The 23,640-nt window shown below is 45.7% G+C and overlaps 1 protein-coding gene across 1 annotated transcript in view; it reads right to left on the bottom strand.

Annotated features, from left to right (window-relative positions):
* Positions 1 to 23,281, bottom strand: part of trpc6b (transient receptor potential cation channel, subfamily C, member 6b) — a 67,984-nt gene extending 44,703 nt beyond the window's left edge. Inside the window, exons 1-4 of the mRNA XM_041876917.1 lie at positions 22,508 to 23,281; positions 10,598 to 10,783; positions 10,195 to 10,359; positions 9,150 to 9,366 (exon numbers count right to left, since the gene is read on the bottom strand). Coding sequence (XP_041732851.1) covers positions 9,150 to 9,366; positions 10,195 to 10,359; positions 10,598 to 10,783; positions 22,508 to 23,281 — 1,342 coding nt within the window. The remainder of the gene's footprint in view (positions 1 to 9,149; positions 9,367 to 10,194; positions 10,360 to 10,597; positions 10,784 to 22,507) is intronic.
* Between the last annotated feature and the right edge of the window lie 359 nt (positions 23,282 to 23,640).

Below are 23,640 nucleotides of genomic sequence, written 5' to 3'. Positions count from 1 at the left end.
GTAACAGTCAGGCTGGTATAGACTGATGACAGGGAACAGTCAGGCTGGTATAGACTGATGACAGGGAAGAGTCAGGCTGGTATATACTGATGACAGGTAACAGTCAGGCTGGTATAGACTGATGACAGGGAACAGGCAGGTTAGTATAGACAGTTGACAGGGAACAGTCAGGCTGGTAAATACTGATGACAGGGGACAGTCCGGCTGGTATAGACTGATGACAGGAAACAGTCAGGCTGGTATAGACTGATGACAGGGAACAGTCAGGCTGGTATATACTGATGACAGGTAACAGTCAGGCTGGTATAGACTGATGACAGGGAACAGTCAGGCTGGTATAGACTGATGACAGGGAACAGTCAGGCTGGTATATACTGATGACAGGGAACAGTCAGGCTGGTATATACTGATGACAGGGAACAGTCAGGCTGGTATATACTGATGACAGGGAACAGTCAGGCTGGTATATACTGATGACAGGGAACAGTCAGGCTGGTATATACTGATGACAGGGAACAGTCAGGCTGGTATATACTGATGACAGGTAACAGTCAGGCTGGTATAGACTGATGACAGGGAACAGTCAGGCTGGTATAGACTAATGACAGGGAAGAGTCTGGCTGGTATAGACTGATGACAGGGAACAGTCAGGCTGGTATATACTGATGACAGGGAACAGTCAGGCTGGTATATACTGATGACAGGGAACAGTCAGGCTGGTATAGACTGATGACAGAGAACAGGCAGGTTAGTATAGACTGATGACAGGTAACAGTCCGGCTGGTATATACTGATGACAGGGAACAGGCAGGCTGGTATAGACTGATGACAGGAAACAGTCAGGCTGGTATATACTGATGACAGGTAACAGTCAGGCTGGTATAGACTGATGACAGGGAACAGTCAGGCTGGTATAGACTGATGACAGGGAACAGTCAGGCTGGTATATACTGATGACAGGTAACAGTCAGGCTGGTATAGACTGATGACAGGGAACAGGCAGGTTAGTATAGACTGATGACAGGGAATAGTCAGGCTGGTAAATACTGATGACAGGGAACAGTCAGGCTGGTATAGACTGATGACAGGAAACAGTCAGGCTGTATATACTGATGACAGGAAACAGTCAGGCTGGTATATACTGATGACAGGGAACAGTCAGGCTGGTATAGACTGATGACAGGGAAGAGTCAGGCTGGTATATACTGATGACAGGAAACAGTCAGGCTGGTATATACTGATGACAGGGAACAGTCAGGCTGGTATAGACTGATGACAGGGAACAGTCAGGCTGGTATAGACTGATGACAGGAAACAGTCAGGCTGGTATATACTAATGACAGGGAACAGTCAGGCTGGTATAGACTGATGACAGGGAAGAGTCAGGCTGGTATAGACTGATGACAGGAAACAGTCAGGCTGGTATAGACTGATGACAGGAAATAGTCAGGCTGGTATAGACTGATGACAGGTAACAGTCAGGCTGGTATAGACTGATGACAGGGAACAGTCAGGCTGGTATAGACTGATGACAGGGAAGAGTCAGGCTGGTATATACTGATGACAGGTAACAGTCAGGCTGGTATAGACTGATGACAGGGAACAGGCAGGTTAGTATAGACAGTTGACAGGGAACAGTCAGGCTGGTAAATACTGATGACAGGGGACAGTCCGGCTGGTATAGACTGATGACAGGAAACAGTCAGGCTGGTATAGACTGATGACAGGGAACAGTCAGGCTGGTATATACTGATGACAGGTAACAGTCAGGCTGGTATAGACTGATGACAGGGAACAGTCAGGCTGGTATAGACTGATGACAGGGAACAGTCAGGCTGGTATATACTGATGACAGGGAACAGTCAGGCTGGTATATACTGATGACAGGGAACAGTCAGGCTGGTATATACTGATGACAGGGAACAGTCAGGCTGGTATATACTGATGACAGGTAACAGTCAGGCTGGTATAGACTGATGACAGGGAACAGTCAGGCTGGTATAGACTGATGACAGGGAACAGTCAGGCTGGTATATACTGATGACAGGAAACAGTCAGGCTGGTATATACTGATGACAGGAAACAGTCAGGCTGGTATAGACTGATGACAGAGAACAGGCAGGTTAGTATAGACTGATGACAGGTAACAGTCCGGCTGGTATATACTGATGACAGGGAACAGTCAGGCTGGTATAGACTGATGACAGGGAACAGTCAGGCTGGTATATACTGATGACAGGTAACAGTCAGGCTGGTATAGACTGATGACAGGGAACAGTCAGGCTGGTATAGACTGATGACAGGGAACAGTCAGGCTGGTATATACTGATGACAGGTAACAGTCAGGCTGGTATAGACTGATGACAGGGAACAGGCAGGTTAGTATAGACTGATGACAGGGAACAGTCAGGCCGGTAAATACTGATGACAGGGAACAGTCAGGCTGGTATAGACTGATGACAGGGAACAGTCAGGCTGTATATACTGATGACAGGAAACAGTCAGGCTGGTATATACTGATGACAGGGAACAGTCAGGCTGGTATAGACTGATGACAGGGAAGAGTCAGGCTGGTATATACTGATGACAGGAAACAGTCAGGCTGGTATATACTGATGACAGGGAACAGTCAGGCTGGTATAGACTGATGACAGGGAAGAGTCAGGTTGGTATAGACTGATGACAGGAAACAGTCAGGCTGGTATAGACTGATGACAGGGAATAGTCAGGCTGGTATATACTGATGACAGGAAACAGTCAGGCTGGTATATACTGATGAAAGGGAAGAATCAAGCTGGTATAGACTGATGACAGGGAAGAGTCAGGCTGGTATAGACTGATGACAGGGAACAGTCAGGCTGGTATATACTGATGACAGGAAACAGTCAGGCTGGTATATACTGATGACATGGAACAGTCAGGCTGGTATATACTGTTGACAGGGAACAGTCAGGCTGGTATATACTGATGACAGGGACAGTCAGGCTGGTATATACTAATGACATGGAACAGGCAGGTTAATATAGAGCCCTGAAATTCAAATCTGGACCAGAAAGCCAGTTCCCCTGTTATTTTCTACTTTATGTCCCAGGTGAGTGCAATTAATGATCAGGTAGAAGAGAAAACCAACAGTAGTCCAGACCTGGTAGGGTGAGAGTTTAACAGGAAACCAACAGTAGTCCGGACCTGGTAGGGTGAGAGTTTAACAGGAAACCAACAGTAGTCCGGACCTGGTAGGGTGAGAGTTTAACAGGAAACCAACAGTACTCCAGACCTGGTAGGGTGAGAGTTTAACAGGAAACCAACAGTAGTCCGGACCTGGTAGGGTGAGAGTTTAACAGGAAACCAACAGTAGTCCAGACCTGGTAGGGTGAGAGTTTAACAGGAAACCAACAGTAGTCCAGACCTGGTAGGGTGAGAGTTTAACAGGAAACCAGCAGTAGTCCGGACCTGGTAGGGTGAGAGTTTAACAGGAAACCAACAGTAGTCCAGACCTGGTAGGGTGAGAGTTTAACAGGAAACCAACAGTAGTCCAGACCTGGTAGGGTGAGAGTTTAACAGGAAACCAACAGTAGTCCGGACCTGGTAGGGTGAGAGTTTAACAGGAAACCAACAGTAGTCCAGACCTGGTAGGGTGAGAGTTTAACAGGAAACCAACAGTAGTCCGGACCTGGTAGGGTGAGAGTTTAACAGGAAACCAGCAGTAGTCCAGACCTGGTAGGGTGAGAGTTTAACAGGAAACCAGCAGTAGTCCGGACCTGGTAGGGTGAGAGTTTAACAGGAAACCAACAGTACTCCAGACCTGGTAGGGTGAGAGTTTAACAGGAAACCAACAGTAGTCCAGACCTGGTAGGGTGAGAGTTTAACAGGAAACCAACAGTACTCCAGACCTGGTAGGGTGAGAGTTTAACAGGAAACCAACAGTAGTCCAGACCTGGTAGGGTGAGAGTTTAACAGGAAACCAACAGTAGTCCAGACCTGGTAGGGTGAGAGTTTAACAGGAAACCAACAGTAGTCCAGACCTGGTAGGGTGAGAGTTTAACAGGAAACCAGCAGTAGTCCAGACCTGGTAGGGTGAGAGTTTAACAGGAAACCAACAGTAGTCCGGACCTGGTAGGGTGAGAGTTTAACAGGAAACCAACAGTAGTCCAGACCTGGTAGGGTGAGAGTTTAACAGGAAACCAGCAGTAGTCCAGACCTGGTAGGGTGAGAGTTTAACAGGAAACCAACAGTAGTCCGGACCTGGTAGGGTGAGAGTTGAATATCCCTGCTATAGATGCTACTGTATGGCTATTGGGAATAATGATATTACTTTTATGTGGGGGAAAAAAGAGACAAGTTTGTAGAATTGTCCACATAATAATTTTTATAAAACAGGTTTTTTGCATTCTGGATGCTGATTGGTTGATATGCAGAAGTTATGTCTCATAATTCCACTATCCAGCAGCCAAGGCAGGAAAATCATAAACTTAATCTCCCTCGGGAAAAAAAGCATCTCCACATAATTTTTCCATGCTACTATTTTGTTTGCATAAGTTGGGGGTTGTATAGACCTACCTGTCTGCAACAATGTATACAGTGGGGGAAAAAAGTATTTAGTCAGCCACCAATTGTGCAAGTTCTCCCACTTAAAAAGATGAGAGAGGCCTGTAACTTTCATCATAGGTACACGTCAACTATGACAGACAAAATTAGATTTTTTTTCTCCAGAAAATCACATTGTAGGAATTTTTATGATTTTATTTGCAAATTATGGTGGAAAATAAGTATTTGGTCAATAACTAAAGTTTCTCAATACTTTGTTATATACCCTTTGTTGGCAATGACACAGGTCAAACGTTTTCTGTAAGTCTTCACAAGGTTTTCACACACTGTTGCTGGTATTTTGGCCCATTCCTCCATGCAGATCTCCTCTAGAGCAGTGATGTTTTGGGGCTGTCGCTGGGCAACACAGACTTTCAACTCCCTCCAAAGATTTTCTATGGGGTTGAGATCTGGAGACTGGCTAGGCCACTCCAGGACCTTGAAATGATTCTTACGAAGCCACTCCTTCGTTGCCCGGGCGGTGTGTTTGGGATCATTGTCATGCTGAAAGACCCAGCCACGTTTCATCTTCAATGCCCTTGCTGATAGAAGGAGGTTTTCACTCAAAATCTCACGATACATGGCCCCATTAATTCTTTCCTTTACACGGATCAGTCATCCTGGTCCCTTTGCAGAAAAACAGCCCCAAAGCATGATGTTTCCACCCCCATGCTTCACAGTAGGTATGGTGTTCTTTGGATGCAACTCAGCATTCTTTGTCCTCCAAACACGACGAGTTGAGTTTTTACCAAAAAGTTATATTTTGGTTTCATCTGACCATATGACATTCTCCCAATCCTCTTCTGGATCATCCAAATGCACTCAAGCAAACTTCAGACGGGCCTGGACATGTACTGGCTTAAGCAGGGGGACACGTCTCGCACTGCAGGATTTGAGTCCCTGGCGGCGTAGTGTGTTACTGATGGTAGGCTTTGTTACTTTGGTCCCAGCTCTCTGCAGGTTATTCACTAGGTCCCGCCGTGTGGTTCTGGGATTTTTGCTCACCGTTCTTGTGATCATTTTGACCCCACGGGGTGAGATCTTGAGTGGAGCCCCAGATCGAGGGAGATTATCAGTGGTCTTGTATGTCTTCCATTTCCTAATAATTGCTCCCACAGTTGATTTCTTCAAACCAAGCTGCTTACCTATTGCAGATTCAGTCTTCCCAGCCTGGTGCAGGTCTACAATTTTGTTTCTGGTGTCCTTTGACAGCTCTTTGGTCTTGGCCATAGTGGAGTTTGGAGTGTGACTGTTTGAGGTTGTGGACAGGTGTCTTTCATACTGATAACAAGTTCAAACAGGTGCCATTAATACAGGTAACGAGTGGAGGACAGAGGAGCCTCTTAAAGAAGAAGTTACAGGTCTGTGAGAGCCAGAAATCTTGCTTGTTTGTAGGTGACCAAATACTTATTTTCCACCATAATTTGCAAATAAATTCATTAAAAATCCTACAATGTGATTTTCTGGATTTCTTTTCTAATTTTGTCTGTCATAGTTGACATGTACCTATGATGAAAATTACAGGCCTCTCTCATCTTTTTAAGTGGGAGAACTTGCACAATTGGTGGCTGACTAAATACTTTTTTTCCCCACTGTAATAATAATATGCCATTTAGCAGACGCTTTTATCCAAAGCAACTTACAGTCATGTGCGCATACATTTTTACGTATGGGTGGTCCCGGGGATCGAACCCACTACCCTGACGTTACAAGCGCCATGCTCTACCAGCTGAGCTACAGAGGACAACGTATCATGCACTACCTTTGTGATATAAAAAAATAAAAATGCATTTGTATTTGAGTATTTACCAACATTTGTAACTTGAATCTGATAATACTTGTGGAATATACAAATACTTGCTTGATACATGTTTTCCAGTTTTTTGAAATACTTTGCAAATGCAACTTATTTCTACGTGTTAACTGAAATGGCCTATTCATTCCTTTTAGTAGATGCTCTTATCCAACTTCCAGTAGTGAGTGCAAACCAACTGAGCCACATCTTCATATCACATCATCACAAACCACTTAATGTCTCAATGTACTCAATTACTGTATTGTGCATTGTTTCTTCTTCATGGTGATGGAAAGTCTACAGGTACCAATTCTAAATGACCAGCCTATGTACAATACAGTAATGTACATTTATATTAAGTGGTTTGTAAGGATGGTAAATTAATACTACACAAAAAGTGGTAGTTTTCCATGTAATTTGATCAAGACAAATATTTAATTTGATGTGGATGTTTTGTGTCTTTGCCCATAACTTTGCACCTTTTGATGTAAATGTTTGAGGAAAGGATTTTGTTATTTCTGGATTCCATTAGAATGACAATCACAGAGAAAGGGACAGGGCAACAACTCTTACAGAAAGGGACAGGGCAACAACTCTTACAGAAAGGGACAGGGCAACAACTCTTACAGAAAGGGACAGGGCAACAACTCTTACAGAAAGGGACAGGCCAACAACTCTTACAGAAAGGGACAGGGCAACAACTCTTACAGAAAGGGACAGGGCAACAACTCTTACAGAAAGGGACAGGCCAACAACTCTTACAGAAAGGGACAGGCCAACAACTCTTACAGAAAGGGACAGGGCAACAACTCTTACAGAAAGGGACAGGTCAACAACTCTTCCAGAAAGGGACAGGGCAACAACTCTTACAGAAAGGGACAAGCCAACAACTCTTACAGAAAGGGACTGGGCAACAACTCTTACAGAAAGGGACAGGGCAACAACTCTTACAGAAAGGGACAGGGCAACAACTCTTACAGAAAGGGACAGGGCAACAACTCTTACAAATCCAACTATTGAATCCTGCAAGATACTGTTCTTAATTATACAACTACTTTTATACCAAAGCAGAGATTCAGAAAAAAAATCTATATTGATCTGCTAATACTAGTAAAGCCCAGTGCAGTGCCATCAGCACACCTACTTACTGCGGCCTATTGGATAGTTATTAAATCATTATTTATTGAAGTTATTGTCTGTCATCATCATTGCATCTCTGCTAGCTAGGTACATGCCAATGATTTGTTTAGCATACAGTAGCAACGTCGAATGAATAGAATGATTCGAATTAACGACTGGGTCAAAACACGAGAAAATAACTAATGACCAGCCCGCTTGGGTAGCAACTTCAAAATGCAAAAACAAATTTACTCGTTAAAATTATGTTTTTAATTATAACATGTCATTCATATTTTTTATAAATATGTTGGCAACCGTTTTCTAAAAGCAATAATGCCCTCGAACCTGGGAATGATCTTGTGACAACTCCCTCCAAAGGCTGTATCCCGGGCCTTGGCTCCGACTCTGGCAGCCCTTGTAGGGAGTTCCGGCATTATTGCTTAAATAATGGTCCACTTGTGACTAACATTGCCTATCCTAATAATGTTTTCCCTATTTCAACAACATCGTCCTCAATGACATGTACTGCACTTTGATTTACAGTAGGAAACAACCATGGAGAGGGATTAGAAAATGATTTGACAACAGATCCTTGATTTGACAACAGTACAAGTCAGACCACTTTACTTTGCGTTGTCAGATGAAAGCATAAATGGCTCTGCTGTTCCTAGCCCTTAAGACACACAGAGGCAGACAGACGTTGACAGTTTCATCAAGTAACCTTCAATACCACGATCTGAGAATGGCTCTAGGATTTGTTATATGTGCAGCTTGGGGGAAAGCTTTAAAAATGGCCTTTGATCTACTTTGATACACGCAGATTACTATAATTTTTATCGAGTTGAACCATTTGCTAACTGTTAAATTCAATGGTATTAAAGGGTTAGTGCTAGCAACGCAATCTGATTGGTTACATTTTTGCCCTCAGAACAACCTTAATTCATCGTGGCATGGACTCTACAAGGTGTTGAAAGCGTTCCACAGGGATGCTGGCCCATGTTGACTCCAATGTTTCCCACAGTTGTGTCAAGTTGGCTGGATGTCCTTTGGGTGGTGGACCATTCTTGATACACACAGGAAACTGTTGAGCATGAAAAACCCAGCAGCGTTGCAGTTCTTGACACAAATCGCTGCGCCTGGCACCTACTACCATACCCCGTTCAAAGGCACTTAAATAATTTGTCTTGCCCCTTCACCCTCTGAATGGCACAATCCATGTTTCAATTGTCTCCAGGCGCAGAAATCCATCTTTAACCTGACTCCTCCCCTTCATCTACACTGATTGAAGTGGATTTAACAAGTGACATCAATAAGGGATCATAGCTTTCACCTGGATTCACCTGGTCAGTCTGTCATGGAAATGTTTTGTACACTCAGTGTATCTGCGAGCATGTGTGTGTGCGTGCATGCTTGTGTGTGTGTCCGTGTGTGTGTGTCCGTGTCCGTGTCCGTGTCTGTGTGTCCGTGTGTGTGTGTGTGTGTGTGTCCGTGTCCGTGTCTGTGTGTCCGTGTGTGTGTCCGTGTCTGTGTGTCCGTGTGTGTGTGTGTGCGCTCGCTCGCATGTGTATGTTATGTATGTACTACAGAAAATACACAATCATATTTATTATAATACATATTATGAACATAGTATGTACAGTTTGTATATGACCTATGACCCAGGATATGATGAGTATCTCCATCCAGGTGAAGGGGGTGGTCTTCATCCTGAACAGCTGAGAGGGGTGGTCCTGTACTGTCATGTTAGGGAGCAGGGTGGTACCCTGGAAGCGGTCCGCTGCATTCATCACCAGCAGGCCCAGGAAGATGGTGAAGGAAGCTGCATGGGCCACAAACTTCAGGAAGGGACCACGCATTATCTTCCCCAACTGAGAAGAAGAAAGAAGATAGATGAATAGTACCCCAATGGATCCCCAGAGACCAGGAGGACAGCCTTAAGGTAGATGAATTGTACCCCTATGGAACCCCAGAGACCAGGAGGACAGCCTTAAGGTAGATGAATAGTACCCCTATGGAACCCCAGAGACCAGGAGGACAGCCTTAAGGTAGATGAATAGTACCCCTATGGAACCCCAGAGACCAGGAGGACAGCCTTAAGGTAGATGAATAGTACCCCAATGGATCCCCATAGACCAGGAGGACAGCCTTAAGGTAGATGAATAGTACCCCTATGGATCCCCAGAGACTAGGAGGACAGCCTTAAGGTAGATGAATAGTACCCCTATGGAACCCCAGAGACCAGGAGGACAGCCTTAAGGTAGATGAATAGTACCCCTATGGAACCCCAGAGACCAGGAGGACAGCCTTAAGGTAGATGAATAGTACCCTTATGGAACCCCAGAGACAAGGAGGACAGCCTTAAGGTAGATGAATAGTACCCCTATGGATCCCCAGAGACTAGGAGGACAGCCTTAAGGTAGATGAATAGTACCCCTATGGAACCCCAGAGACCAGGAGGACAGCCTTAAGGTAGATGAATAGTACCCCTATGGAACCCCAGAGACCAGGAGGACAGCCTTAATGTAGATGAATAGTACCCCTATGGAACCGCTGGGAATCCCAGACACCAGGAGGACAGCCTTTAAGGTCAGAGGGCAACATTGGGGCATACAAGTCTCTAGGGCTGCACCTCATCATGAAAGCATGATTCCAAATCACTTCCGCTACAACTACAGGTATAAGCAGTGTGAGCTGACCTTGCTAGATGGTGCTACCCAGTAGAGCAGAGCCATGACAGGCAGTCCAACGGCTACACCCAGAACTACCAGAAACTTGGCAGCGTTGGTCTGCTGTCTCAGTCCAGACAGATTCTGGTACCAGATAGACATGAGCTGCTGCTGACAGTTTGGATGGGCTATGAACTAGGATGGAGAGATGAGAAGAGAGAGATCAGTAGAGATTCTGGAGGGATGAAAGTGTGTGTGTCTCAATAACGTATTAAAAGTAAAACTTCATATGACTTTGATACAAAAGCTTAACTTGGCAATGATTGCCTTTTCTGTGTCCAATCGTGACGGTGAAAAGCATCATTGCTCATCCAGACATTTGTTGAACCATAACAACACCAATAGTATTTCTGCTGATAACAATTACCCTTACCTCCTTCAGTTCATATTTTATTGCGTGCTTTAGCCTTATAAAGTTTGGTCTTCCAAGAGGCTCATAGTTTTCACTGGCTTCAATGTCCCCATTCAAGATGGCCTCCACCTCCTCTGTGTTACGACACAGGTCCAGCAGTCCTACCACAAAGTCTTTACATTGCACGGACAGTTTCGTGTAATCTTTCTGTAACAGAAGAAAGAAAACATTTCATGAAAGAAAGTGGTGAAAGGAGAGAACCTTTTCAACAAATGTCTACTTAAGTGTACCAAGCTCCAAGTGCAACCACAGCTTATGGATTAGTCCGTACCATACTATTAGTTCTCAAAGAGCTGAGGGCAATACAATGACCCTGCATGACATTTCCTTTCTCACACTTAGCCTCCAGTCACACCCTATAGGCTAGAGCCTTTGAGCTCAAAGCAAAACATGAGAATACAAAAAGCTTCAACTGGAAACCTCTTCAGGAGTGATTGGCAGAATATTCCACATAAACAACTTAAAGTAACTGGGTGGTTATGAATGCTATCTTAAAGCATTGTGAAACGACAAACAGAACAGTCCTTTGAAACAAACACCGTCTGTTGAAGTGGGAGATGTTTGCAGCGTATGTGCAGCCAGCCAGCCAGCCAGCCAGCCAGCCAGCCAGCCAGCCAACCAGCCAGCCAACCAGCCAGCCAGCCAGCCAGCCAGCCAGCCAACCAGCCAGCCAGTCAGCCAGCCAGCCAGCCAGCCAGCCAGCCAACCAGCCAGCCAGCCAGCCAGCCAGCCAGCCAACCAGCCAGCCAGCCAGCCAGCCAGCCAGCCAGCCCGACAGACATCAGCTAGTTGATGCTTGTAATGAATGTATCTGGAACAAGCCTACGTGTAGTCAGAGGCCACAGGTCAAGTCACACTGGGTACACATACACCCACATCCTCAGTTATTATTATTACTCATACATTACTCCAGGAATACGTCCCAAATGGCACACTATTACCTCTATAGTACACTATTTCCTGGTGAAAAGTAGTGCACTATATAGGATATAGGGTGTGATTTGGGATGTACACCAGCCATAACATAACGTATTACAATACATTTTCCTGACCACACTTCTGACCCATTCAACAATCCACCTTTAATCTGCGGAACATCACGCTCACCATCATAAACAACACTCTACAGCAAAGACACTGAGTAAAGGGATCATGAACTGGGTTGGATGATTTCACGATCCATTCTATTCAATGTGTTTGTATTTATTATGGATCCCCATTAGTTCCTGCCAAGGCAGCAGCTACTCTTCCTGGGGTTTATTATGGATCCCCATTAGTTCCTGCCAAGGCAGCAGCTACTCTTCCTGGGGTTTATTATGGATCTCCATTAGTTCCTGCCAAGGCAGCAGCTACTCTTCCTGGGGTTTATTATGGATCCCCATTAGTTCCTGCAAAGGCAGCAGCTACTCTTCCTGGGGTTTATTATGGATCCCCATTAGTTCCTGCCAAGGCAGCAGCTACTCTTCCTGGGGTTTATTATGGATCCCCATTAGTTCCTGCCAAGGCAGCAGCTACTCTTCCTGGGGTTTATTATGGATCCCCATTAGTTCCTGCCAAGGCAGCAGCTACTCTTCCTGGGGTTTATTATGGATCCCCATTAGTTCCTGCCAAGGCAGCAGCTACTCTTCCTGGGGTTTATTATGGATCCCCATTAGTTCCTGCCAAGGCAGCAGCTACTCTTCCTGGGGTTTATTATGGATCCCCATTAGTTCCTGCCAAGGCAGCAGCTAATCTTCCTGGGGTCCATCAAAATTAAGGCAGTTTATACAATTCTTAAAACATTACAATACATTCACAGATTTCACAACACACTGTGTGCCCTCAGGCCCCCACTCCGCGACTACCACATATCTACAGTACAAAATCCATGTGTACGTGTGTGTATAGTGCGAATGTTATCGTGCGTATGTGCATGTGTCTGTGTCTATGTTTGTGTTGCTTCATAGACCCCGTTGTTCCAAAAGGTGTATTTTTATCTGTTTTCTAAATCTAATTTTACAGCTTGCATGAGTTACTTGATGTGGAATAGAGTTCCATGTAGTCATGGCTCTATGTAGTACTGTGCGCCTCCCATAGTCTGTTCTGGACTTGGGGACTGTGAAGAGACCTCTGGTGGCATGTCTTGTGGGGTATGCAATGGTGTCCGAGCTGTGCGCCAGTTGCTCAAACAGACAGCTCTGTGTATTCAACATTTCAATACCTCTCACAAACACAAGTAGTGATGAAGTCAATTTCTCCTCCACTTTGAGCCAGGAGAGATTGACATGCATATTATTAATGTTTGCTAAGGGCCAGCCGTGCTACCCTGTTCTGAGCCAATTGCAATTTTCCTAAGTCCCTCTTTGTGGCACCTGACCGCACGACTGAACAGTAGTCCAGGTGCGACAAAACTAGGGCCTGTAGGACTTGCCTTGTTGATAGTGCTGTTAAGAAGGTAGAGAAGCGCTTTATTATGGAAAGACTTCTCCCCATCTTAGCTGCTGTTGTATCAATATGTTTTGACCATGACAGTTTACAATCCAGGGTTACTCCAAGCAGTTTAGTCACCTCAACTTGCTCAATTTCCACATTATTTATTACAACATTTAGTTGAGGTTTAGGGTTTAGTGAATAATTTGTCCCAAATACAATGTTTTAAGTTTTTGAAATATTTAGGACTAACTTATTCCTTGCCACCCATTCTGAAACTATTTGCAGCTCTTTATTAAGTGTTGCAGTCATTTCAGTCACTGTAGTAGCTGACGTGTATAGTGTTGAGTCATCCGCATACATAGACACACTGGCTTTACTCAAAGCCAGTGGCATTTCGTTAATAAAGATTTAAAAAGTAAGGGGCCTAGACAGCTGCCCTGGGGAATTCCTGATTCTACCTGGATTATGTTGGAGAGGCTCCCATTAAAGAACACCCTCTGTGTTCTGTTAGACAGGTAACTCTTTATCCACAATATTGCAGGGGGTGTAAAGCCATAACACATATTTTTTTCCAGCCCCAGACTATGATCGATAATGTAAAAAGCCGCACTGAAGTCTAACAAAACAGCCCCCACAATCTTTTTATCATAAATTTCTCTCAGCCAATCATCAGTCATTTGTGTAAGTGCTGTGCTTGTTGAACGTCTTTCCTATAAGCGTGTTGAAAGTCCGATGTCAATTTGTTTACTGTGAAATAGCATTGTATCTGGTCAAACACCATTTTTTCAAAAAGTAAACAAGGGTTGGTAACAGGCTGATTGGTCGGCTATTTGAGCCAGTAAAGGGGGCTTTACTATTCTTAGGTAGCGGAATGACTTTTGCTTCCCTCCAGGCCTGATGGACACACATTCTAGTAGGCTTCAATTGAAGATATGGCAAATAAGAGTGGCAATATCGTCCGCTATTATCCTCAGTCATTTTCCATCCAAGTTGTCAGACCCCATTGTCTTATCATTGCTGATAGACAACAATAATTGTTTCACCTCTTCCACACTCACTTTACGGAATTCAAAATGACAACGCTTGTCTTTCATAATTTGGTCAGATATACTTGGATGTGTAGTGTCAACGTTTCTTGCTGGCATGTCATGCCTAAGTTTGCTAATCTTGCCAATGAAAAAACATTAAAATAGTTGGCAATATCAGTGGGTTTTGTGATGAATGAGCCATCTGATTCAATGAATGATGGAGCTGAGTTTGCCTTTTTTCCCAAAATGTAATTGAAGGTGCTCCAAAGCTTTTTACTATCATTCTTTATGTCATTTATCTTTGTTTCATAATGTAGTTTCTTCTTATTTTTATTCAGTTTAATCACATGATTTCTCAATTTGCAGTACGTTTGCCAATCGGTTGTGCAGCCAGACTTATTTGCCATTCCATTTGCCTCATCCCTCTCAACCATACAATTGTTAAATTCCTCATCAATCCACAGGGATTTAACCGTTTTTACAGTCATTTTCTTAACGGGTGCATGCTTATTAGTAACTGGAATAAGTAATTTCATAAATGTGCCAAGTGCAGTGTCTGTTTGCTCCTCATTACACACCACGGACCAACAAATATTCTTTACATCAACAACATAAGAATCACTACAAAACGAATTGTATGACCTCTTATACACAATATTAGGCCTAGTCTTTGGAACTTTGGTTTTCCTAGATATGGCTACTATATTGTGATCACTACATCTGATGGATTTGGATACTGCTTTCAAGCTAATTTCTGCAGCATTAGTAAAGATGTGATCAAAACATGTTTCATTCCTGTGCTGTTTATAACTACCCTGGTAGGTTGACTGATAACCTGAACCAGGTTGCAGGCACTAGTTACAGTTTGAAGCTTTCTCTTGAGTGGGCAGCCTGATGAAAGCCAGTCAATATTTAAATCACCCAGAAAATATATTTCTCTGTTGATATCACATACATTATCAAGCATTTCACACATGTTATCCAGATACTGACTGTTAGCACTTGGTTGTCTATAGCAGCTTCCCATCAGAATGGGCTTTAGGTGAGGCAGGTGAACCTGTAGCCATATTACTTCAACAGTATTTAACATGAGATCCTCTCTAAGCTTTACAGGAATGTGGTTCTGAACATACACCTAAACCACTGGCATTTCTGTCATGTATTGCTACCACTGTATCATCAAAGGTATTATCTAAGTGAGTTTCAGAGATTGTCAGAATATGAATGTCATCTGTTACTAGCAAATTATTGATTTCATGAACCTTGTTTCTTAAGCTACATATGTTAACGTGGGCTATTTTTAGCACTTTTCTATGATGCTTGATTGTTTTTATTGCTTTACTGGGAAGCATAGCAGAGGCAGACCTGCTCAAGTTATTTATGTTAGTGCTGTAAGGGTTGGTGTGAGATGTGAGCGGTGCAGGATAGACAGTAAGCAGTAGGCATAGATGGTGAAACAAGGATCTTTACTGGTGGTCCCAAACCCCCCCCCCTCCCAGCCTGGGCTGCCTCCGGGTGGAGGTGACGGAATGTTGTTATCAGCTCTGGGTCCAGAATGTCCCTCCTGGGCACCCAGGACCGCTCCTTCGGCCCATAACGTTCCCAGTCCACCAGAAATTGGAGACCCCTCCCCACCCGCCGGCAGTCCAGGATCCGGTCCACAGTAAAAGCCGGCTGCCCTCCGACGAGGCGCAGCGGGGGAACAGGACGAGGAGGGGGAGCCAGGGGACAGGTGGCGACGGGCTTGAGGAGGGACACATGGAACATGGGATGCACCCGCATGGTGGGGGGAAGTTGCAGGCGGTAGGCCACTGGGTTGACTCGCCGGACCACTCTGAATGGGGACAGCTTCCTGGACTCCACGCAGAGGGGAATATCCCACAATGAGAGCCACACCCTCTGTCCTGGGCGAAAAACCGGGGCCGGGCGACGCCTGCGGTTGGCTTGATGTTGAGACCTGACCGTGGCCCGCTTAAGCGCCTCCCGTACCTGCCTCTGGGTGCGGCGACAGCGACTGATGTGGGCCTGGACCGACGCCTCTTCTTGCTCAGGGAATAGGAGGGGTTGGTACCCGTATTGGCACTGGAAGGGGGACAGGCCGGTGGACGAGCAGAGAAGGGTGTTGTGGGCGTACTCCACCCATGCCAGTCACTGACTCCACGCAGCTGGGTTGCTGGAGGCGTAGCACCTCAGCACCCCCTCCAGATCCTGGTTAAAAACCGTTGTAGTTGCTTGAGGGATGAGGGCCAGGGCCAATCCAGTACCACACTGACCTTGGCTGGGTCCAACCGTAGGTCCCCCTGGGTGACGATGAACCCCAGGAAGGAGATGGTCTCTGTGTGGAACAGGTACTTCTCCGCCTTGACGTAGAGCTGGTGACGGAGAAGGTGATGGAGGACCTGCCGAACGTGCTGCTGGTGTTCACTCATGTCCTTTGAAAATATTAGGATGTCATCCAAATACATGAAGACGCTGTAGTCGAGGAGGTCCCGGAGCACGTCATTGACCAACGCCTGGAACACCGCAGACCGAACGGCATGACTTGGTACTCGTAATGCCCACTGGGTGTGTTAAAAGCCGTCTTCCACTCGTCCCCCTCCCGAATCCTCACCAGGTTATAGGCATTTCGTCCATATCGTCCAGCTTGGTGAAGACCCGGGCTCCCTGCAACGACTCGAATGCCGTCGTCATCAGGGGGAGTGGGTAGAGGTTGTTAACCGTGATGCCGTTGAGTGCCCGGTAATCAATGCACGGCCGCTGCCCACCGTCCTTTCTCCCCATGAAGAAGAAGCCCGCTCCCATGGGTGAGGTAGAGGGACGGATGTGACCCTCAACGAGTGTCTCGTCGATATATTCCCTCATGGCCAGCGTCTCCGGCCGGGACAAGGAAAACAATCGCCCTCGTGTGGGCATGGCGCCCGGCAGGAGATCGATGGCGCAGTCATATGGCCTGTGAGAAGGTAGGCCCTTGGCAGGCCTCTTACTAAACACCTCCCCCAGATCCCAATACTCCCGGGTAATGCCTGCCAGGTCTGGGCTGGTGACGGAGTCTGTATCCGCCGTTCTCCCGGTGGCAACCGCCGCTAGGGCGGTAGGCGGTTCGGAGTGCAGAACCTGGGGAAGAGGTGAGGACTGGTAGGTGGTCTGGGACGGTGGTTTGGGCTGATGAGTGGTTGGTGGAGACCGGAACAGGACGTAGGCGGAGCCTCCCTCCAGGATGAGCTGCCCCGTGGACCAGTCTATCCGGGGTTTGTGGGCGACCAGCCAGGGGTGCCTGAGGACGAGGGGACAATCCGGAGAGTCCACAATGAAAAACTGGATATCCTCCCATAGCCCCCCTGCCGCCACCCGGACATGCATGGGACAGTGTGCCGGGTGATGAAGCCCGACCCCAACGGCCGGCCGTCCAGGCCCATGACCGGAATGGCTCGGAGTTGGAGAGTAACGGAACGCTCCACCCTTGGGCCAGCCCCGCGTCCATCAGGTTTCCCGCCGCCCCCGAATCCACCAGTGCATGCACCCGACTCACAGTGCGGGCCCACTGAACCCTGACAGGGAGAAAAGTCTGGGGTCTGTCTCTGGGGTTGGGGTTTTGGTTTTGGTCCCCCTCCCGATATTAGCGAGCCCTCCCGTTTCCCGGCTTCTTCGGGCATGAGTTGCAGTGGTAACCTGTCTGGCCGCAGTACAGGCAATGTCCCTGGCACAGACGTCTCTGCTTCTCCATCCTGGACAAGCGCACCTTGCATCATCTCTCACGACACCGATTGTCTACCCACACCGAGAGGTCGACGAGGCCGTCCAGTCGCTCAGGCAGCTCCCTGAAGGAGAGTTCATCCTTCATCCCCTCCAATAGCCCCTGCTCTTAAAGGATCCTGGTCAAAAGTAGTGCACTATATAGGGAAAAACGTTTCATTTGGGACGCAGCCCATCTCTGACAGTGCTCTTATAGCTATATACTAAAGGAGAGCTTCAGTTCAGTTGAATGGTGTACCCGTAGAGAGTTGAATGGTGTACCCGTAGAGAGTTGAATGGTGTACCCATAGAGAGTTGAATGGTGTACCCGTAGAGAGTTGAATGGTGTACCCATAGAGATTTGAATGGTGTACCCATAGAGAGTTGAATGGTGTACCCGTAGAGAGTTGAATGGTGTACCCGTAGAGAGTTGAATGGTGTACCCATAGAGAGTTGAATGGTGTACCCGTAGAGAGTTGAATGGTGTACCCATAGAGAGTTGAATGTTGTACCCGTAGAGAGTTGAATGGTGTACCCATAGAGATTTGAATGGTGTACCCATAGAGAGTTGAATGGTGTACCTGTAGAGAGTTGAATGGTGTACCCGTAGAGAGTTGAATGGTGTACCCATAGAGATTTGAATGGTGTACCCATAGAGAGTTGAATGGTGTACCCGTAGAGAGTTGAATGGTGTACCCATAGAGATTTGAATGGTGTACCCATAGAGAGTTGAATGGTGTACCCGTAGAGAGTTGAATGGTGTACCCGTAGGGACTTGAATGGTGTACCCATAGAGAGTTGAATGGTGTACCCATAGAGAGTTAATGGTGTACCCGTAGAGAGTTGAATGGTGTACCCGTAGAGAGTTGAATGGTGTACCCGTAGAGAGTTGAATGGTGTACCCGTAGAGAGTTGAATGGTGTACCCGTAGAGAGTTGAATGGTGTACCCGTAGAGAGTTGAATGGTGTACCCGTAGAGAGTTGAATGGTGTACCCGTAGAGAGTTGAATGGTGTACCCGTAGAGCGTTGAATGGTGTACCCGTAGAGAGTTGAATGGTGTACCCCTAGAGAGTTGAATGGTGTACCCGTAGAGAGATGAATGGTGTACCCGTAGAGAGTTGAATGGTGTACCCATAGACAGTTGAATGGTGTACCCATAGAGAGTTGAATGTTGTACCCGTAGAGAGTTGAATGGTATACCCGTAGAGAGTTGAATGGTGTACCCATAGAGAGTTTAATGGTGTACCCATAGAGAGTTGAATGGTGTACCCGTAGAGAGTTGAATGGTGTACCCGTAGAGAGTTGAATGGTGTACCCGTAGAGAGTTGAATGGTGTACCCGTAGAGAGTTGAATGGTGTACCCGTAGAGAGTTGAATGGTGTACCCGTAGAGAGTTGAATGGTGTACCCGTAGAGAGTTGAATGGTGTACCCGTGAGAGTTGAATGGTGTACCCGTAGAGAGTTGAATGGTGTACCCGTAGAGAGTTGAATGGTGTACCCGTAGAGAGTTGAATGGTGTACCCGTAGAGAGTTGAATGGTGTACCCATAGAGAGTTGAATGGTGTACCCGTAGAGAGATGAATGGTGTACCCGTAGAGAGTTGAATGGTGTACCCGTAGAGAGTTGAATGGTGTACCCATAGAGAGTTGAATGGTGTACCCATAGAGAGTTGAATGGTCTACCCATAGAGAGTTGAATGGTGTACCCATAGAGAGTTGAATGTTGTACCCGTAGAGAGTTGAATGGTGTACCCATAGAGATTTGAATGGTGTACCCATAGAGAGTTTAATGGTGTACCCGTAGAGAGTTGAATGGTGTACCCGTAGAGAGTTGAATAATGTACCCATAGAGATTTGAATGGTGTACCCATAGAGAGTTGAATGGTGTACCCGTAGAGAGTTGAATGGTGTACCATAGAGATTTGAATGGTGTACCTATAGAGAGTTGAATGGTGTACCCGTAGAGAGTTGAATGGTGTACCCGTAGAGAGTTGAATGGTGTACCCGTAGAGAGTTGAATGGTGTACCCGTAGAGAGTTGAATGGTGTACCCGTAGAGAGTTGAATGGTGTACCCATAGAGAGTTGAATGGTGTACCCGTAGAGAGTTGAATGGTGTACCCGTAGAGAGTTGAATGGTGTACCCGTAGAGAGTTGAATGGTGTACCCGTAGAGAGTTGAATGGTGTACTCAGTAGAGAGTTGAATGGTGTACCCGTAGAGAGTTGAATGGTGTACCCATAGAGAGTTGAATGGTGTACCCGTAGAGAGTTGAATGGTGTACCCGTAGAGAGTTGAATGGTGTACCCATAGAGAGTTGAATGGTGTACCCATAGAGAGTTGAATGGTGTACCCGTAGAGAGTTGAATGGTGTACCCATAGAGAGTTGAATGGTGTACCCATAGAGATTTGAATGGTGTACCCATAGAGAGTTGAATGGTGTACCCGTAGAGAGTTGAATGGTGTACCCGTAGAGAGTTGAATGGTGTACCCATAGAGAGTTGAATGGTGTACCCGTAGAGAGTTGAATGGTGTACCCATAGAGAGTTGAATGGTGTACCCATAGAGAGTTGAATGGTGTACCCATAGAGAGTTGAATGGTGTACCAGTGAGAGAGTTGAATGGTGTACCCATAGAGAGTTGAATGGTGTACCCGTAGAGAGTTGAATGGTGTACCCATAGAGAGTTGAATGGTGTACCCGTAGAGAGTTGAATGGTGTACCCATAGAGAGTTGAATGGTGTACCCGTAGAGAGTTGAATGGTGTACCCGTAGAGAGTTGAATGGTGTACCCGTAGAGAGTTGAATGGTGTACCCGTAGAGAGTTGAATGGTGTACCCGTAGAGAGTTGAATGGTGTACCCGTAGAGAGTTGAATGGTGTACCCGTAGAGAGTTGAATGGTGTACCCGTAGAGAGTTGAATGGTGTACCCGTAGAGAGTTGAATGGTGTACCCGTAGAGAGTTGAATGGTGTACCCGTAGAGAGTTGAATGGTGTACCCGTAGAGAGTTGAATGGTGTACCCGTAGAGAGTTGAATGGTGTACCCATAGAGAGTTGAATGGTGTACCCGTAGAGAGTTGAATGGTGTACCCATAGAGATTTGAATGGTGTACCCATAGAGAGTTGAATGGTGTACCCATAGAGATTTGAATGGTGTACCCATAGAGAGTTGAATGGTGTACCCGTAGAGAGTTGAATGGTGTACCCATAGAGATTTGAATGGTGTACCCATAGAGATGTTATAATGATATGTATCATTCTGTGGGTGTACCTATGGGAAAGGAAATGTATAATTCATGATAATATAGCAGGTAAATGATTACACCATACATTATATTCACACTCTGATGAAGGGATCCACGCTCTCTATTGGAATGGCGTACCATATCGAAATGTGGGTGGAGTCAGATCTGAAATCTGTTCTTTAAGAACTCCCTTTACAATTCATGAACTGATGTTGCCATAGAGATGTTACTCTCCACGTACAGGAAAGCTGTTGCCATAGAGATATTACTGTAGACATACAAGAAAGCTGTTCCCATTTAGATATTACTGTAAACGTACAAGAAAGCTGTTCCCATTTAGATATTAGTGTAAACGTACAAGAAAGCTGTTCCCATTTAGATATTATTGTAAACGTACAAGAAAGCTGTTCACATTTAGATATTACTGTAAACGTACAAGAAAGCTGTTCCCATTTAGATATTAGTGTAAACGTACAAGAAAGCTGTTCCCATTTAGATATTAGTGTAAACGTACAAGAAAGCTGTTCCCATTTAGATATTATTGTAAACGTACAAGAAAGCTGTTCCCATTTAGATATTACTGTAAACGTACAAGAAAGCTGTTCACATTTAGATATTACTGTAAACGTACAAGAAAGCTGTTCCCATTTAGATATTACTGTAAACGTACAAGAAAGCTGTTCCCATTTAGATATTAGTGTAAACGTACAAGAAAGCTGTTCCCATTTAGATATTACTGTAAACGTACAAGAAAGCTGTTCCCATTTAGATATTACTGTAAACGTACAAGAAAGCTGTTCCCATTTAGATATTACTGTAAACATACAAGAAAGCTGTTCCCATTTAGATATTACTGTAAACGTACAAGAAAGCTGTTCCCATTTAGATATTACTGTAAACATACAAGAAAGCTGTTCCCATTTAGATATTACTGTAAACATACAAGAAAGCTGTTCCCATTTAGATATTACTGTAGACATACAAGAAAGCTGTTCCCATTTAGATATTACTCTAGACATACAGGAAAGCTATATAAGGCTGCATGAAGTAGCTGTGAAATTATTAATAATATAACATAATAAAATAAATTATTCATGATGATCACTCCTCTCTCTCTCAGGGGAAAAGGTGTGGTTTTAAAGGGGATGCAGCCACAGCAAATAGATTACAAGAACACTTGCAATAACCTTCTTGGCCAGTTTCCCCAACGTAGATGGTATAGCCCTATACTAAAAAAACACTTCCAATAGAGTGTCGTTTTTAGTCTAGGAGTAGGTTTAACCTGGGTCTGGAAAACCAGCTGAATATCTTTTGCCCACCTCTCATGACCGAACTCTGCAGTCATTTTAATCAAGGTCTGTTAATGAACATATCCCTCCTAATTTCATTGGCAAGGACACAACTTTGACATATGACTGAAATACTTGATGGGGCGAGTCATGCTCCCATTGCAGTACCTTAAACTCCTTCTCGATGTTAGCCAGGACAGCCAGCTCGTTGCTCAGCTCCAGGGCAACCATCACGGGGTCTTTGCTAGAGAGAGACATGTAGGCCGGGCTGGCCAGGCCTTTATAGGCATTGATACGGGACCGAGAGTGGCTGAACGAGTCATGCTTCTGGTGGTAGCTGCAGGTGCCACACTTACAGAAGTAGTGGTGCGGCCGCTCGATGCGGGCGTCCTTCCTCAGGAGGATGTGCACTATCTCGTACTCATGGCAGTGAGAGGCCAGGATGATCGGGGTGATGTCATGAGAGAACCGTGTACCATCCTCGTCATAGGAGAAGAAGTCGTCTTGAGTCTCTGCCTGGCCAGGACTGTTGACGAGCCTCTGTGTGTCTGTGAAGGCCCTGTGACTCAATATGGCCTCCACTATCCTGATGTATCCTTTACTGATAGCCAACAGTAGAGCATCCCCTATCCTGGCCAGATTATCCTTATTCAGTAACAGCTCCGTAACCTCTAGATGCTCATTGGCCACCGCCAGCTGCAATGCATTCTGGCCCATGTAGTCCACACAGTTGACGTTGAGTTCAGGAAGTTCCTCCAGCATCTTGCGGACCACGGGGATGTTGCCGTACTCCGCCGCGTCCAGGAAGCGCTCCTCGGTCAGGGATAGGCTGACTGAGCGGGCGCTGAACATGTAGGCCGGCCCCCGCATGCCCAGCCTCCGTGTCTTGGTCAGCGTCTGTCGCAGCATGGTGGGACGGTCCTCATGGCTCCATCTGAACATCCAAAACATATACACATTTTAGAGACATTGATTCATTGATTCATTGATTCATTTGTTCTTGAAGTGAACCTGCAGATTGGTTTTACTTTATCTGCATTGCAATTGATTGAAATGGGGCCATAATCAATATTTTTCTTTAAATCAATCTACTGTGTATTGTGCATTGTGTGTCATGGTGGACATTGGGCTCTATCTTGCCTCTACCTTGTCCATCTAAACCAACCACATACAGTAGCTTGAAAGAGACTGACTCTACATTTGGGCTGACCTGTGACCCACTAGCAACTCCCCCCCAGTCAGAGGAGAATAAAGCAACCTCAGACTTACACACACGGATACTTTATTGCCATACGCCCGCA

This window comes from Coregonus clupeaformis, chromosome 5 (genome assembly GCF_020615455.1).
Source record: "Coregonus clupeaformis isolate EN_2021a chromosome 5, ASM2061545v1, whole genome shotgun sequence".
In the NCBI taxonomy this organism is placed as follows: domain Eukaryota; kingdom Metazoa; phylum Chordata; class Actinopteri; order Salmoniformes; family Salmonidae; genus Coregonus; species Coregonus clupeaformis.
The sequence above is the reverse complement of the archived record's forward strand: the minus strand, read 5'-3'. Positions and strand labels throughout refer to the sequence as shown.